The 12,792-nt window shown below is 33.3% G+C and overlaps 1 protein-coding gene across 2 annotated transcripts in view; it reads left to right on the top strand.

Moving 5' to 3' along the window:
- itga5 (integrin, alpha 5 (fibronectin receptor, alpha polypeptide)) overlaps positions 1 to 12,792 on the top strand; it is a 189,005-nt gene that overhangs the window by 120,458 nt on the left and 55,755 nt on the right. For both annotated transcript variants that reach the window (XM_062052527.1, XM_062052528.1), the window contains exons 17-19: positions 520 to 575; positions 5,535 to 5,692; positions 5,775 to 5,912. In XM_062052527.1, coding sequence (XP_061908511.1) covers positions 520 to 575; positions 5,535 to 5,692; positions 5,775 to 5,912 — 352 coding nt within the window. The remainder of the gene's footprint in view (positions 1 to 519; positions 576 to 5,534; positions 5,693 to 5,774; positions 5,913 to 12,792) is intronic.

Genomic DNA, 12,792 nt, shown 5'->3' on the forward strand with positions numbered 1-12,792 from the left:
AATGATCTTATCAGACAGAAAATAAGCAAATATCAGCCTTATTTGAGATATTTCCTCTTACTTAGATTTCAGTTTTTGCAGGGTACCTGTCAACTGTCAGTTTAGGCTGCTCGCCGGCTCCTCATCACCACTTCAAGATGGCAGCCCAATTTCTCGCGTCACAGCAGCCAATGCTGCGTCTACTCATAACATGTCTATAGCCCTCCCAGTTGTCTGCAAGGATCAAGTAAGGAAGTGCGCTGATGTCAAGGTCGCGAACGTCCATGAGCGACCTTTAGGCGCATCCTCCCTGAAACCCGAGTGCTCGCCCGATTTCACCCCTCTTAACTTCTCTCCTCCTTTTTGCATATTTCGGGGGGGGGGGGCACCGCAAACTATTAAGGCTCTTTGAAAGCCAACATTCCCAGCACGTGAGTCGTTGTGTTGCAAGTGGCAAACGTGCAAGGAATGGACACGGGTGATGTGTAGGTGGTGTGTTTCTGTGTGCCATATTCACCGCAAACCTTCCGTCCCTCACAGCGTCAACCTGAGTTTCTGCTTGTCGGCCGACGGGAAGCACCTACCAGACGTCCTCGGTGAGCCAACATTCCACACCAGGCCTTTGTTTCACCCTCAAAGTCACCATGTTTGCAAACCTGGATTGAATAAGTGTCCACTTACTCCGATTTAGTGCTAATATTCTTGCCTTGGAAACTGTTTATGTCCACGCCCCTTTTGGATGAGCTGACTCATGTCAACATAAGCAGTGGATGATATCATCCAAACTAGGCTTGTACGGTATACCGGTGCTAGTATAGTATGGCGGTACTAATGAATCAAAAACGGTACTATACTCTGTTTGAAAAGTACCGGTTTTTGCCATATTTAATTTTTTACAAGCATAACATTGCTGGTTTTGCGAGCAGAGGAGCATGTTCGGCAGCGCACACACACAGAGTACTTACAAGCAGACACAGTGTGTAGACAGAAAAGGGAGAATGGACGCATTTTGGTGTAAAAAGTAAAGATAAAGGTGAAGTTATAACACTGAAACACCCTCAGGGTGAGGTGCTTTAAGACATGGCTAGCTAGTTCGTCGCTCGTACTTCTAAATCATTAATCCTGGCCTCCATGGCAACAAATAAAGTATGTGTCCTATAAGTAGCATTATCACTGGAGGACGAGGAATAGGTAAACAGGCTTCACTACACACCGTAGGAGGATACAATAGCTCACCGCCGTCACAATGTAAACAAACGCCATGGGTGGATCTACACCTGACATCCACTGTAATGATACCAAGTACAGGAGCGTATCTAGTCGACACTACTATGATTACATCGATATTTTTTAGCATCACAAAATCTTTTTTTCGTTCTAAAATGTATATTATGTTTATAAACTCAGGAAATACGTCCCTGGACACATGAGGACTTTGAATATGACCAATGTGTGATCCTGTAACTACTTGGTATCGGATCCATACCTAAATGTGTGGTATCATCCAAAACTAATGTCAAGTATCAAAGAAGAGAAGAATAAGTGATTATTACATTTGAACAGAAGTGTAGATAGAACACGTTAAAACAGAAAATAAGCAGATATTAACAGTAAATGAACAAGTGGATTAGTAATCCATTTTTACAGTTTGTCCCTCATAATGTGTACAAAATAATAGGTGTATAAATGTCACAATATGTTACTGCATACGTCAGCAGACTAATTAGGAGTCTTTGTTTGTTTACTTACTACTAAAAGACAAGTTGTCTAGTATGTTCACTATTTTATTTAAGGACTATATTACAATGATAAACATATGTTAAAATAATACAAATAAAAAATAAAATCAAACATTTTTGAAATAGAAATAAATACTGCTAATAATAATAATTTCAAAGCAAGTTATCCATGAAATAGTGCAATGTAAAAGTAGCAATAGATTTCATGGTAAAATTGTGAAATTTACTGTTGTTTTTACAGCATTTTTCTCTAAATGGAAAAAAAAAAGTAAATTTTTTACTGTAATAAACGGTGGTGCCCTTTTGGCATTTTACAGTAATGCACCGAAAAATCTACAATTGATGATTTGCGGTAAAAAAAACAAAAAACTGTCAGCTCGGTTGCCAAAATTTTACAATAAAATTGCAGTTGTTTTTTTTACAGTAAAAAAAGAAATGTACATTTTACAGTAAAATTCTGGCAACTGAGCTGCTTTTTTTTTTTTTTACCATAAAAACAGCAGTACTGTTTTTCCATTTACAGTATAATATGCTACATTTTGAGGTGAAATTATTGCAACTTACCGTATTTTTTTTTACATTTTAGTTAAACAAAAATCTATTTTATTATATATTATATTTCCTGTATTTTATATTATTACTTTGAACTGTTTTATATTTACATTTTTTATCCTGTATGTATGTAGAATTATTTAATCATACATACGTTTTACTAAAAATGATATTTAAAAAGAATAAAACAACATAAAATACAATATATTCAAGTACTTTATGAGGGAAATGTTTTAAAAGAATAGAGATATTCAGAAAAATGTTGACAAACAAGAAAAGAAGACAATGTAGAAATATTTAAAACTATCGGTAAATACATATATAGTATAGTATATATTACAATAATCTTATAAATAATTTGAAATATGTAAAAATATATAGGAAAATATTAAAAAAATTATAATAGAAGGATGTAGAATTATTTAATCATACATACGTAATATTAAAAAAAAAAAAAAAAAAAACCAACATAAAATAAAATATGTACAAGTACTGTGTGTGGGAAATGTTTTTAAAATTAAAAATTTTAAAAAATACCTACAAATACATATATAGTATAGTATATATTACAAGTATGTTAGAAATAATTTGAAATATTTTAAAATATATAGGAAATTCTGGCAACTGAGCAGCCTTTTTTTTTTTTTTTTTACCATAAAAACAGCAGTACTGTTTTTCCATTTACAGTAAAATACACTACATTTTGAGGTGAGATGATTGCAACGTACTGTATTTTTTTTTACATTTTAATTAAACAAAAATCTATTTTATTATATATTATATTTCCTGTATTTTATATTATTACTTTGAACTGTTTTATATTTACATTTTTTATCCTGTATGTATGTAGAATTATTTAATCATACATACGTTTTACTAAAAATTATATTTAAAAAGAATAAAACAACATAAAATACAATATATGCAAGTACTTTATGAGGGAAATGTTTTAAAAGGATATAGATATTCAGAAAAATGTTGACAAACAAGAAAAGAAGACAATGTAGAAATATTTAAAACTATCTGTAAATACATATATAGTATAGTATATATTACAATAATCTTATATATAATTTGAAATATGTAAAAATACATAGGAAAATATTTAAAAAATGATGATAGAAGGATGTAGAATTATTTAATCATACATATGTAATATTAAAAAAAATATTTAAAAAAACAACAAAAAAACATAAAATACAATATATACAAGTACTGTGTGTGGGAAATGTTTTAAAAAATATATAAATATTCAGAAAAATGTTGACAAATAAGAAAAGAAGACAATGAACATTTAAAAAAATATCTACAAATACATATATAGTATAGTATATATTACAAGTATGTTAGAAATAATTTGAAATATATTAAAATAAATAGGAAATTCTGGCAACTGAACATCCTTTTTTTTTTTTTACCATAAAAACAGCAGTAGTGTTTTTCCATTTACAGTAAAATACGCTACATTTTGAGGTGAAATTATTGCAACTTACCGTATTTTTTTTTACATTTTAGTTAAACAAAAATCTATTTTATTATATATTATATTTCCTGTATTTTATATTATTACTTTGAACTGTTTTATATTTACATTTTTTATCCTGTATGTATGTAGAATTATTTAATCATACACACGTTTTACTAAAAATGTACTTTGAGGGAAATGTTTTAAAAATATATAAATATTCAGAAAAATTTTGACAAACAAGAAGACAATGTAGAAATATTTAAAACTATCTGTAAATACATATATAGTATAGTATATATTCTTATAATCTTATAAATAATTTAACATATGTAAAAATATATAGGAAAATATTAAAAAAATTATAATAGAAGGATGTAGAATTATTTAATCATACATACGTAATATTAAAAAAATATTTTAAAAAACAACAAAAAAACATAAAATAAAATATATACAAGTACTGTGTGTGGGAAATGTTTTAAAAAATATATAAATATTCAGAAAAATTTTGACAAATAAGAAAAGAAGACAATGAACATTTAAAAAAACATCTACCAATACGTATATAGTATAGTATATATTACAAGTATGTTAGAAATAATTTGAAATATATTAAAATAAATAGGAAATTCTGGCAACTGAACATCCTTTTTTTTTTTTTTTTTACCATAAAAACAGCAGTACTGTTTTTCCATTTACAGTAAAATATGCTACATTTTGAGGTGAAATTATTGCAACTTACCGTATTTTTTTTACATTTTAGTTAAACAAAAATCTATTTTATTATATATTATATTTCCTGTATTTTATATTATTACTTTGAACTGTTTTATATTTACATTTTTTATCCATATGTATGTAGAATTATTTAATCATACATACGTTTTACTAAAAATGTACTTTGAGGGAAATGTTTTAAAAATATATACATACTGGTATTCAGAAAAGTTTTGACAAACAAGAAAAGAAGACAATGTAGAAATATTTAAAACTATCTGTAAATGCATATATAGTATAGTATATATTCTTATAATCTTATAAATAATTTAAAATATGTAAAAATATATAGGAAAATATTTAAAAAATTATAATAGAAGGATGTAGAATTATTTAATCATACATACGTAATATTAAAAAAAATATTTTAAAAAACAACAAAAAAACATAAAATACAATATATACAAGTACTGTGTGTGGGAAATGTTTTAAAAAATATATAAATATTCAGAAAAATGTTGACAAATAAGAAAAGAAGACAATGAACATTAAAAAAAATATCTACAAATACATATATAGTATAGTATATATTACAAGTATGTTAGAAATAATTTGAAATATATTAAAATATATAGGAAATTCTGGCAACTTAGCAGCTTTTTTTTTTTTTTTACCATAAAAACAGCAGTAGTTTTTCCATTTACAGTAAAATACGCTACATTTTGAGGTGAAATTATTGCAACGCACCGTATTTTTTTACATTTTAGTTAAACAAAAATCTATTTTATTATATATTATATTTCCTGTATTTTATATTATTACTTTGAACTGTTTTATATTTCAATATTTTATCCTGTAAAGCGTCTTTAAGTACTCTGAAAAGCGCTGTACCAAATAAAATGTATTATTATTATTATTATTATTATTAATAAAATGCATAAAACAATTGATTAATAATAGTAGTCACTGCCAGAAGGGGCCCCCTGGGGCCAAACGTAACTGCGATGTGGCCCTCAGTGAAAGCCACTCTCTTACTAGTTTGGAGACACTTTTAATGTGTAGCCATTTGTTCCTGGCAGACTTCCAAGTGGAGGTGCAGCTGGACAGTCAGAAGCTCAAACAGAAGGGAGCGGTCAGGCGGGCGCTCTTCCTGGACTCCCAGCAGCCTTTGCTGCAGCGGAGCGTGAGGGTGCGCAACGGCGAGGAAGTCTGCGACCACACCAAGATCTACCTCCGAGTACGTCCGCCTTTCCAAGGCGTCCGAACCCTCTGCGGTGTTACTTTCATCAGTCCAACATGTTTCATGGTTGTGGTTGCAGGATGAGAAGGACTTCAGGGATAAACTCTCCTCCATCTTTGTGGCCTTGAACTTCAGCCTGGATCCCGGGGCCGCCGCCGACTTGCACGGCCTGAGGCCGATTCTCAACCACCGGAACGCTAACGTGATTGAGCAGAAGGTACTTGGACACGCTTCTTCTTCTTCTTGGCCTCCCTTTTAGATCCCGCTTCTTCTTGTTGTCCTATACTAATGATGCATGAGGTCCAGTGTGCATCAACACATTAGATAGGAGTACTTTCCAGACTGGGTTGGAAACCTTTTATAAAACCCAAAAGCAGTGAAGTTGTCACGTTGTGTAAATGGTAAATAAAAAGAGAATACAACAAATCCTTTTCAACTTATATTCAATTGAATAGACTGCAAAGACAAGATATTTTATGTTCACACTGAGAAACTTTTTGTTTTTTTGCAAATAATCATGAACTTAGAATTTAATGGCAGCAAAATAGTAGTCAGAGGGGCATTTTTACCAGTGTGTTACATGGCCTTTCCTTTTAACAACACTCAGTAAAGGTTTGGGAACCGAGGAGACACATTTTTGAAGTGGAATTCTTTCCCATTCTTGCTTGATGTACAGCTTAAGTTGTTCAACAGTCTCCCTTCTCATATTTTAGCCTTCACACATTTTCAATGTCTGGACTACAGGCAGGCCAGTCTAGTACCCGCACTCTTCTACTGTGAAGCCACGCTGTTGTAACACGTGGCTTGGCATAGTCTTGCTGAAATAAGCAGGGGCGTCCATGATAACGTTGCTTGGATTGCTCCAGAACCTGTATGTACCTTTCAGCATTAATGGCGCCTTCACAGATGTGTAAGTTACCCATGTCTTGGCCACTAATACACCCCCATACCATCACACATGCTGCCTTTTACACTTTCACCCTAGAACAATCCGGATGGTCCTTTTCGACGTCCACAGTGTCCAAAAACAATTTGAAATGCGGACTCGTCAGACCACAGAACACTTTTCCACTTTGCATCAGTCCATCTTAGATGAGCTCGGGCCCAGCGAAGCCGGCGGCGTTTCCGGGTGTTGTTGATAAATGGCTTTGGCTCTGCATAGTAGAGTTTTAACTTGCACTTGCAGATGTAGCGACCAACTGTAGTTACTGACAGTGGTTTTCTGAAGTGTTCCTGAGCCCATGTGGTGATATCCTTTACACAATGATGTCCCTTTTTGATGCCTGAGGGATCGAAGGTGCGTAATATCATGGCTTACGTGCAGTGATTTCTCCAGATTCTCTGAACCTTTTGATGATATCACGGAGCGTAGATGGTGAAATCCCTAAATTCCTTGTTGAGAAATGTTGTTCTTCAACAATTTGCTCAGGCATTTGTTGACAAAGTGGTGACCCTCGCCCCCGTCCTTGTTTGTGAACGACTGAGCATTTCACGGTAGCTGCTTTTATACCCAATCATGGCACCCACCTGTTCCCAATGAGCCTGTTCACCTGCGGGATGTTCCAAATAAGTCTTTGACGAGCATTCCTCAACTTTGTCACTCTTTTTTGCCACTTGTGCCAGCTTTTTTTGAAACATGTTGCAGGCATCAAATTCCAAATTAGCTAATATTTGCAAAAAATAACAAAGTTTTCCAGTTTGAACATTAAATATCTTGTCTTTGCAGTCTAGTCAATTGAATATAAGTTGAAAAGGATTTGTTGTATTCTGTTTTTATTTACCTTTTACACAACGTGACGACTTCACTAGTTTTGGGTATTGCATTTTGGTCTTTGGCCTAGTAACAACTCTTTCTGGAGGGGCAGTTAGTGTTGTGCCCCATTCTTCTCACAGGAGTTTCCTATTCCAGGGTTTTTTCCGACACCCTAAGATCCCACTTCTGACACCATTTGTCACAGAGTTGTAACCGTCATCCAACCATCTGTTCCGTAGCATTCATCCTATTCAGGGTCTAATGAGTTTGGGCGGAATGTGGTTTACGCCCTTGGACTGGACACCAATCAGGGCACAGGTTCAAACCTGGGTTGATCTCGGATTTCTGTGACCCAAGAGGGAGCCACCATTCTGGTTAACGGCGGTTTCTGTGCGTCTCCCGCTGCGCCGTTGCGTATCTTCTCCCACTGCGGGATATCAAAGCCAGCGGGCCTCTCACAGATGTGGTGCGCTGCCAAGAACCCAGACCTTGAGCTGAAATATCAAACTCAAATCTGGCAAAGGCTCCATTCCCGGATAATCCCACCGTCCTCGTAAATGTGTGTCAACGCGGACCCCCGGCCTCAAACGGACTGTGAGAGCGCGGGGCGGCAACTTTTCATCAAGTCCGAAGGCGCCTCAGCAAATCTCGCATCCTAACGTGTTCCGTATGTTCCTGGCAGGCCTCGTTAGGTCTCATGTTGGATCTATTAATGGCCGTCAGTCGTTTGCATGAATCTCAGCTGTTGTTCTTCTGAGCTGCAAAGTGTGCAACAATGCCCTCATTGTCTCTCACCAGTTTGACTAATAGACCACTCTCACTTCATTTAACCCTTCACTCGCTGAAAGACACCGCCAAAGTCCTAAGGCGATACGTCCTGGGATGCTGGTCGGACTGAAGAAACAATAGAAAGGTAAATCCGTCGTCATGTCTCTCACAGTGATTGGGAATTCCAAAACAAAGTGCAGTTCCCCTTTGAACCGGCTGATAGTCACGGTGGTCGTGGGCAATGCAGGGTAGGGGTGTTTAAAGGCCTACTGAAAGCCACTACTAGCGACCACGCAGTCTGATAGTTTATATATCAATGATGAAATCTTAACATTGCAACACATGCCAATACGGCCGGGTTAACTTATAAAGTGCCATTTTAAATTACCCGCTAAACTTCCGGTTGAAAACTCCTTTGGAGGATGACGTATGCGCGTGACGTAGCCAGTGAAACAGAGGTATGGCTCCCCCATTGAAGCCAATACGAAATAGCTCTGTTTTCATCGCAAAATTCCACAGTATTCTGGACATCTGTGTTGGTGAATCTGTTGCAATTATGTTCATTGCATTATGGAGAAAGAAGCTGAGCAAGCAAAGAAGAAAGTTGTCGGTGCGAAGCGGAGTATTGTGCGAGGGAAGTCAGCAACACGTACACAGCCGGCGTTTCATTGTTTACATTCCCGAAAGATGCAGTCAAGATCGAAGAACTCGGACAACCGAGACTCTTACCAGGAGGACTTTGACTTGGATACACAGACGCCTGTAGAGAACTGGGACAACACAGACTCTTACCAGGATTACTTTGATTTGGATACACAGACGCAGACGCGGTACCGTGACTACGCAGCTGCGCTTCCAAACATTTGATCGCTTGCCCGTACGTGCGTGTCACGTACGTAACTTTGGGTAAATATATAAGCTTTATGAACGTTGGGTTAGGTGAACGGTCCTTTGGACTGAGTGAGTGTGTGTGTTGTGCAGGTGTTTGAATTGTATTGGCGGGTTATATGGACGGGAGCTAGGAGCTAGCATAACAAACACCTAGGTGTTTGTTATGCGGGATTAATTTGTGGCATATTAAAAATAAGCCTGGTTGTGTTGTGGTTAATAGAGTATATATATGTCTTGTGTTTATTTACTGTTGTAGTCATTGCCAGCTGAATATCAGGTCCCACCCACGCGCTTCCAAATATTTGATCGCTTGCCCGTACGTGCGTGTCACGTACGTAACTTTGGGTAAATATATAAGCTTTATGAACTTTGGGTTAGGTGAACTGTCCTTTGGGCTGGTTGTGTTGTGGCTAATAGAGTATATATATGTCTTGTGTTTATTTACTGTTGTAGTCATTCCCAGCTGAATATCAGGTCCCACCCGGCTCTCACAGCATCTTCCCTATCTGAATCGCTTCCACTCCCCACTAGTCCTTCACTCGCACTTTCCTCATCCACAAATCTTTCATCCTCGCTCAAATTAATGGGGAAATCGTCGCTTTCTCGGTCCGAATCGCTCTCACTTCTGGCCGCCATCACTGTAAACAATAGGGAACTTTGCGGAAATGTTCAACTGACCACGTCATGCTACTTCCGGTAGGGGCAAGGCTTTTTTTGGTCAGATACCAAAAGTTGCGATCTTTATCGTCGTCGTTCTCTACTAAATCCTTTCAGGAAAAATATGGCAATATCGCGAAATGATCAAGTATGACACATAGAATAGATCTGCTATCCCCGTTTAAATAAAAAAATTCATTTCAGTAGGCCTTTAAGTACGATACCAAAATTGCAACCTTGAGTGTTGGCAAATCATTGTATTCTGTTTTTAGTCACGATTTACACAACGTGCCAACTTCACTGGATTTTAGTTTTTCAACAATATGATTTTCTTGAAAACAAAATAAAATATATAACATTTTGGAAAACATTTTTTTAAAATTTTTTGGAATCAGTTAAGAATTGTTACAAATAAGAAGCGCAATTAATCTGAAAACCATTTCCCCCCCTGCTCTGTATGCTGCGTAGAAGTGCTGGACTGAGGTCTGGAATGGATTGCTAGTTTTGCATTGCTTATATCAGATATTTTTTATTGGTCTGTCACAAATTCTCCAGATACAATTCAACGCAGCCCACAGAATACAAAGAAAAACTGAAAATGGTCGAAAAAAAAAAAAAGGCCTCTCATGCGAACCAAAACGGCTGACAATCTGTGCGTCTTTGATTCCCCCCCCCCCCCCATCATGTCATGATGATTATAACACAATAATAAGCAATGAATAAGTTTCAAGAGGGTCTCTTTGTGGCCCTCAGGGGAAACAATTTGGACCCCCTCTGATTTTTAACAAAAAATGTTCTGTTGTTTCGTCAATGTGACGACTTTAACCGTCATAAAACTTTTAATTACCACCCGGGCAGTGTTTAAACCACATTTGAACTTTTCAAAACTCTCTTTCAAGTGTAAAAAGAAGCAAGCCACTGTAATGGACAAACAACATTACATTACATATATACTTACAGTATGATAAAACATGTAAATATTACATGTTATTATGAATGTTACTACATTACATATACACTTACAGTATGATGAAAATATGTAATTATTAAATGTTATTATGAATGTTACTAGATACTACATATATATTTACAGTATGATGACAATATGTAATTATTACATATTATGAATGTTACTAGATACTACATATATACTTACAGTATGATGAAAATATATAATTATTACATATTATGAATGTTACTCCATTACATATAAACTTACAGTATGATAAAATATGTAATTATTACATGTTATTATGAATGTTACTAGATACAACATATATACTTACAGTGTGATGAAAATATGTAAATATTACATGTTATTATGAATGTTACTACATTACATATACACTTACAGTATGATGAAAATATGTAATTATTACATGTTATTATGAATGTTACTAGATACTACATATATACTTACAGTATGATGAAAATATGTAAATATTACATGTTATTATGAATGTTAATACATTACATATATACTTACAGTATGATGAAAATATGTAATTATTACATGTTATTATGAATGTTACTAGATACTACATATATACTTACAGTATGATGAAAATATGTAATTATTACATGTTATTATGAATGTTACTAGATACTACATATATACTTACAGTATGATAAAATATGTAAATATTACATGTTATTATGAATGTTACTCCATTACATATATACTTACAGTATGATGAAAATATGTAATTATTACATGTTATTATGAATGTTACTAGATACTACATATATACTTACAGTATGATGAAAATATGTAATTATTACATGTTATTATGAATGTTACTAGATACTACATATATACTTACAGTATGATGAAAACATGTAATTATTACATGTTATTATGAATGTTACTAGATACTACATATATACTTACAGTATGATGAAAATATGTAAATATTACATGTTATTATGAATGTTACTACATTACATATACACTTACAGTATGATGAAAATATGTAATTATTACATGTTATTATGAATGTTACTAGATACTACATATATACTTACAGTATGATGGAAATATGTAATTATTACATGTTATTATGAATGTTACTAGATTCTACATATATACTTACAGTATGATGAAAATATGTAATTATTACATGTTATTATGAATGTTACTAGATACTACATATATACTTACAGTATGATAAAACATGTAAATATTACATGTTATTATGAATGTTACTCCATTACATATATACTTACAGTATGATGAAAATATGTAATTATTACATATTATGAATGTTACTAGATACTACATATATACTTACAGTATGATGAAAATATGTAATTATTACATGTTATTACGAATGTTACTAGATACTACATATATACTTACAGTATGATAAAACATGTAAATATTACATGTTATTATGAATGTTACTAGATACTACATATATACTTACAGTATGATGAAAATATGTAAATATTACATATTATGAATGTTACTACATTACGTATATACTTACAGTATGATGAAAATATGTAAATATTACATGTTATTATGAATGTTACTACATTACATATAAACCTACAGTATGATGAAAATATGTAATTATTACATGTTATTATGAATGTTACTAGATACTACATATATACTTACAGTATGATAAAACATGTAAGTATTACATGTTATTATGAATGTTACTACATTACATATATACTTACAGTATGATGAAAATATGTAATTATTACATGTTATTATGAATGTTACTAGATACTACATATATACTTACAGTATGATGAAAATATGTAATTATTACATGTTATTATGAATGTTACTAGATACTACATATATACTTACAGTATGATGAAAATATGTAAATATTACATGTTATTATGAATGTTACTACATTACATATATACTTACAGTATGATGAACATATGTAATTATTACATCTTATTATGAATGTTACTAGATACTACATATATACCTACAGTATGATGAAAATATGTAAATATTACATGTTATTATGAATGTCACTACATTACATATATACTTACAGTA

This window comes from Entelurus aequoreus, linkage group LG07 (genome assembly GCF_033978785.1).
Source record: "Entelurus aequoreus isolate RoL-2023_Sb linkage group LG07, RoL_Eaeq_v1.1, whole genome shotgun sequence".
Lineage (NCBI taxonomy): Eukaryota > Metazoa > Chordata > Actinopteri > Syngnathiformes > Syngnathidae > Entelurus > Entelurus aequoreus.